General features: G+C 45.4%; 1 protein-coding gene across 1 annotated transcript in view; it reads right to left on the reverse strand.

The window, feature by feature from the left end:
* LOC120909286 (calcium homeostasis endoplasmic reticulum protein) overlaps positions 1–2,406 on the reverse strand; it is a 61,199-nt gene extending 58,793 nt beyond the window's left edge. The window contains exons 1-2 of the mRNA XM_040321028.1: positions 2,270–2,406; positions 148–321 (exon numbers count right to left, since the gene is read on the reverse strand). Of these exons, the coding sequence (XP_040176962.1) occupies positions 148–321; positions 2,270–2,294 (199 nt within the window). The 5' untranslated portion in view covers positions 2,295–2,406. The remainder of the gene's footprint in view (positions 1–147; positions 322–2,269) is intronic.
* Positions 2,407–6,167: the final 3,761 nt, after the last annotated feature.

Genomic DNA, 6,167 nt, shown 5'->3' on the forward strand with positions numbered 1-6,167 from the left:
CTTTAAAGTAGATGCATTTCAGTGTAGCAAACAAAGCTGCTTTGTACCTCTGTCTGAAAGGACTGCTCTGGAGAAGATCAAAGAAATATAGCTGCAGGAAATTAAAAAAAATAAAAAATAAAAGGTTATAAATAACGTTTTACATACTTAGTTGCTGCTCCATGACAAGTTTATATTTGTAGTAGTTGAAGAATTCTCCTCCGAACAGGAATGAGAACTTAGGGTTGTCTTTTTGCTTCTCCATTGTCATGTTCTCAAATTCTGGTCCATTTCTAGCCACAAATTGCGCTAGTTTGTCAATAACATTCCGAAGCTCCTGGTCTGTTAAGAAAAAATAAAAAAAATATTTATATACAGGTGAAACGCGATAAAATTGAATTTTGTGCAAAAGTTCATTTATTTCACTAATGCAACTTAAAGGTGAAACTAATATATGAGATAGACTCATTACATGCAAAGCAAGATAGTTCAAGCCGTGATTTGTCAGAACTGTGATGATTATGGCTTACAGCTCATGAAAACCCCAAATCCACAATCTCAGAAAATTAGAATATTACATGCAATCAATAAAACAAGGATTGTACATAGAACAATATCGGACCTCTGAAAAGTAGAAGCATGCATATGTACTCAGTACTTGGTTTGGGCCTGTTGGTGAGCCTGTGCCAATTGTAGCCTCAGTTTCCTGATCTTAGCTGACAGGAGTGGCACCTGGTGTGGTCTTCTGCTGCTGCTTTAAGGTTTGTTGTGCATTCAGAGATGGTATTCTGCATACCTTGGTTGTAACAAGTGGTTATTTGACTTCCTGTTGCCTCTCTCATCTCAAACCAGTCTGCCCATTCTCCTCTGACCTCAACAAGGCATTTTCATCCACACAACTGCCGCTCACTAGATATTTTCTCTTTTCGGACCTTTCTCTGTAAACTCTAGAGATGGTTGTGTGTGAAAATCCCAGTAGATCAGCAGTTTTTGAAAATACTCAGACCAGCCCGTCTGGCACCAACAACCATGCCACTTTCAACCTAGGTTCACACTGTAGAGATGCGGAAACCAGCACAATTCCTGCATCGCATCTCTCCAGCAGGCAGTTCACACTGTCCTCTGTAGGTATCAATACATTGCTAATGACACCCCCAGATCGACTCACAGTGCGAACTTTGGATTCAGATCGCACCCCTGCAATTCAATTCCAGAGCAGAAAAAAAAAGTCCCTGCACCTTTTTTGTGCGAATCCAATGTGAGTTCAGCCATACGACTGCATTGCTGAACGCGCATTGCACAGACATCGCATTTGATCATCACCACAATGTGGGTGCGAATCAGATGGAATGTCTGTGTTAAAGGGGAGGTTCACCCTAAAACTACTTTCTAGTATTACAATGTCCCGACACATTACAATACAATTATGCCTATTTTTTTATGCTGTACATACCTCGGTACAGCTAATTACCCCGCGGCTTCCGAATCCCGCGGGAGTGGGCGTTCCCAACTTGCTGGTGATTGACGTGATGACCAAAAACGAGCTGCCCCCGTCGCATAAGCTGCGTCACGATTGCCGAAAGGCGAGTCTGCGCTATACTGCGCACCGCCGTTCGGCTCCTTTCGGCAATCGTGACGCAGCTTACGCGACGGGGGGGGGGGGGGGGGGGACTCGTTTTTGGTCATCACGTCAATCACCAGCAAGTTAGGAACGCCCACTCCCGCGGGATTCGCAACCCAGAAGCTGCGGGTGAATTAGCTGTACCGAGGTATGTACAGCATAAAAAAAAAAAAAATAGGCATAATTGTATTGTAATGTGTCGGGACATTGTAATACTAGAAAGTAGTTTTAGGGTGAACCTCCCCTTTAACTAGTGTGAAGCCGGGCTCAAAGTCACTTAAATTCCCTTCCTTTCCCATTCTGATGCTCGGGTTGAACTTCAGCAAGTCATCTTCACCAAATCTAGATGCCCAAATGCATTGAGTTGCTGCCATACGATTAGCAATTTGGGTTATCAAGCAATTGAACAGGTCTATCTAATAAAGTGGCAGGTCTGTGTTTATATTTTCACACCAAATACTCCATTCAAAGCCTCTCTGAACATACCGTCATGGCAATTTGTAGCATTAATGGAAGCCTCCAATCCTTCTAATAAGTGTCTTTCCATGGCAGGCAGTTCGCTTTCTATTCATCCGTTACCCCCTTCACTCAGTCTGCCAGCATGGCGCTCTTTTGAACGACAAAACTACAAGTACACAGCACAAAGAGAAATAAAATGGCAGCGCTCACCCTCTGGGGGGAGAGGAACCTCCATAGCGAGGACTACGGCCTGCACCGACCACGACCACTCACTTCAGATCACCGCCACTCGTACACTGCAACCGGAAGCGTCGCAAAACACCACCTCGCTCTACGTTCCATCACCAGGACACGAACCGCACACTGGAGACGTCACCAAATGTGCGACGGCAAGCGGAAGCGCAGGCTCAGCCATGATTGCTACTCCAGACTGCCCGCTCTAGATGCACGAGCGTCTCATAGAAGAGAAGGAACGCTTTACAAACAGATGGAGAGCTGCTTTCTGTGTCATATTGGCGTGCTGTACAAATGGCCCAAGCAAGGGGCATTAGAGAAACGCAAAGTGTTCTCTGTTCACAGGATATCCCCCACTCTGCTCTTAGCAAACAGTCCATCTCTGTGTGCCATGTCATGGTAGTTAAAGTAGGCAAAATGTTTTTCATTCCATTTTGGATAGAATAAGAGATAATCATAACTGTTTTTGCCCATTGGAGAGATTTCCATACACTTCCTGTCCAATAACTGAAACAGGAAGTGGGAGGAATTCCCTTCAAACTGAGGGAATACCTGGGTGTCACCAGATTTAGTGTTCTTATCCTGCTCTGGAGACAACCCAAAATTTGGGATTTTCTATTTCACATTCAATTGTAATAGTAAACAGGACAAAATAGGGCGAATATCTCTAATGGGGGCACAGACAGCAATAAAAACGAATAGGTATCCCTCTCTGCTCTATCCAAAACGTAAGTTGTATATATATATATATCGATTTTTTTTTTCTTCCAAATAACAAACATGTTATACTTGCCTGCTCAGTGCAATCCTCTTCTCAGGTGCACTGCCTAATGCCTAAATAGCAAGCAGCTGAGCAGGCTTGGTGTGCTTATTCTCTCACACACAAAGCGCAGCTCCACCCCACCCCCGCTCTCTCCTCATTGACTCACTGGCTGTGATTGACAGTAGCAGGAGCCAATAGCTACCACTGCTGTCAGCCAATGAGGAGGGGAAAGACAAAGCTCTTATGCATTTCGCTGGATCACGATGGGGCTCAGGTAAGTATTGGGGGGGCTGCTGCACACAGAAGGTTTTTTTTGTTACCTTCATACAAACAATGCATTGAGGTATAAAACCTTGAGCCTTTACAACCACTTTAAGGAAAGTTATGCATTTTGTTATACTTTTAAATCACTAGCAGACCTTCACCCAAAATGACATATTGGGCTGCCCTGCCTAATCCCCCCCCCCCATCATTCTTATCAATGGACATCTTTTTTTTTTTCACCAATATACTTTATTCATGCTGCAAAGCAGCGCTTCCACTCTTCTCACCTAGGCAAGAAGTTCTTCCTGCCCCCTGTACGTAGGCAGATGTGCTCAGTTCCCAAAGAGAGCCCCGTAGCACATTTGTGTATGCACCAATGTGTCTCCGATATGCACATATGTGGGGCTTCCCACCCACGTGCTAAGACTGGCAGCAGGGGTGGTCCAGAATCTTTCCTGTCATTTCATGTGCACGGAACACTCCTGCGAATATGCTTTAAGTGTGTGAAGGGGGCGGGGATCCGGACACACAGGTGCTATGGGAAGCATTACGTCATCGCAATCATGTGATTGCAGGTAAGCAGATCTATCAGCTGGCCTTTAGACTGCCCATGGAGCACAAAGCTCTGTGCTCCGAGCACTCCGACTCTGGCATTATGTGTCCCATGGTGGTTAGTGATTGGCGGGTCCGTATGATGGTGCTTTTATCGGACCCGCCAATCGGGCGGATGCTCTATGAGCACAATATTGTGCCACACGCTGATGCACGCTCCCGAAGCTCGCTCCACTCTGCAAGGGGGGCGGGTGTATTACAATTATATTGTGTAAGGGGCAGATGGCACAAACTCCCCCATCAACAGTGCAAAACACGCCCTTCTTTTCATACACCCGCCCCCCTTGCAGACGATATAATTGTAATACACACTACACCCCCCCGTGGCGTGTGTATTACTATTATATCGTGGAGTGGAGCGAGCTTCGGGAGTGTGTGGCAACGACTGTCACAATGCCCTGTTCATTGCGCAGGTGCAGTCTACAGCTCTTCATGTTCGGTAATTTTCGGAGCTGGAGCGCTGCGCAGTCCAGGGCGGGCATTATCCACCGGGGGACATTATAGGCCGGGGCTGCTAGAGTTAAATGTGTGGCATGTAGGGAGAGGGGCAGCCAGGCAGTGGGTAATGTTATGCTAGTTGTATGGGCTGTCCTCTCATCTCCTCTCCCCCAGCTTGATATTCTCTCAGTCTAAGAGTGGAGATCAGAGCTTCTCCCCTGCCCATGGAGAGCCAGACCATGTAAGATGGGCCTGATGATATCTGATCTGTCCCTGGCAGGGGGGATGGATGGGGGGGATCTGATCACACTGGATGGCATGGTGACATTGTGCTGGGAGGACAGGAGATGACAGCAGTAGAGGAAGGCAAGCTTCCTTCACTGCACTGATCTGTGCTGCATCAGAACACTGACAGGCAGATCTATTGTCCCCTGATCATTAAATTTCTCCTTCCTCGCTGCATCCAGCTATCCATCCATACATCCTTGCACACCCCTTCCTGCTGGTTGTGTATATCCTGGCTATCCCTCCTCTTTCCTATATGAAAGCAGTTTATTTCTTGATATTGTCCTAAAGCTGACCATACTCTGTCCAATCCCCTTTTTCAGCAGACCATACACAATACAGTCTGTGCAATCTCCTATAGATCTTCCAACTACTATGTAGTGCAAGAGCTTGCCCTGTGGGGGGGGGGGGGGGGACAGGTCTGTTTTGCACTGCCCCTAAAATTTTGACCACCAGCCACTGAGTCCTCACATATCCTATTAAAAAAAAAAAACAGCTATACATAAGCATTAGTACTTTAACCACTTAAGCCCCGGACCAATATGCAGCTTAATGCCCAGAGGTGTTTTTACATTTTGGCACTGCGCTGCTTTAACTGGTAATTGCGCGGTCATGCAATGTTGTACCGAAATGAAATTTGCGTCCTTTTCTTCCCACAAATAGAGCATTCTTTTGATGGTATTTGATTGCCTCTGCGATTTTTATTTTTTGCGATATAAACGGAAAAAGACCGTAAATTTTGAAAAAAATAGATTTTTCTTAAAACAAAAAGTAAAAAATATCGAATAAACTAAATTTTAGTCAAACATTTAGGCCAAAATGTATTCAGCCACATGTCTTTTTGACACAAGTTGCGGGTTACGCCTAGCCACGTACGGGACCCCGAAAACCAATCACCGCCTTCAAGATTTGTGTGAGTGAAATCAAAGATTTATGTCCTTAGAAATCTTGAAGGTGGTGATTGGTTTTCGGGGGCCCGTACGCGGCTAGGCTCCCAAAAAGTCCCACACATGTGGTATTCCCGTACTCAGGAGAAGCAGCAGAATGTATTTTAGGGTGTAATTCCACATATGCCCATGGCATGTGTGAGAAATATATCATTTAGTGACAACGTTTTGTAACTTTTTATTTTTTTTGGTCATTATTCAATCACTTGGGGCCAAAAAATTAAATATTCCATGGACTCAAGATGCCTCTCAGCAAATAGCTTGGGGTGTCTTCTTTCCAAAATGGGGTCATTTGGGGGGGTTGTGTGCCATCTTGGCATTTTATGGCCTTCAAAACAGTGATAGGTAGTGAGAAGGGAAATCAAAATTGTATGCCGTTAGAAATCTTGAAGGCGGTGCTTTGTTTTCGGGGCCCCGTACGCGGCTAGGCTCACAAAAAGTCCCACACGTGTGGTATCCCCGTACTCAGGAGAAGCAGCAGAATGTATTTTGGGGTGCAATTCCACATATAACCATGGCGTGTGTGAGCAATATATCATTTAGTGACAACTTTGTGCAAAAAAAA

Source organism: Rana temporaria, chromosome 1, assembly GCF_905171775.1.
Source record: "Rana temporaria chromosome 1, aRanTem1.1, whole genome shotgun sequence".
Classification (NCBI taxonomy): domain Eukaryota; kingdom Metazoa; phylum Chordata; class Amphibia; order Anura; family Ranidae; genus Rana; species Rana temporaria.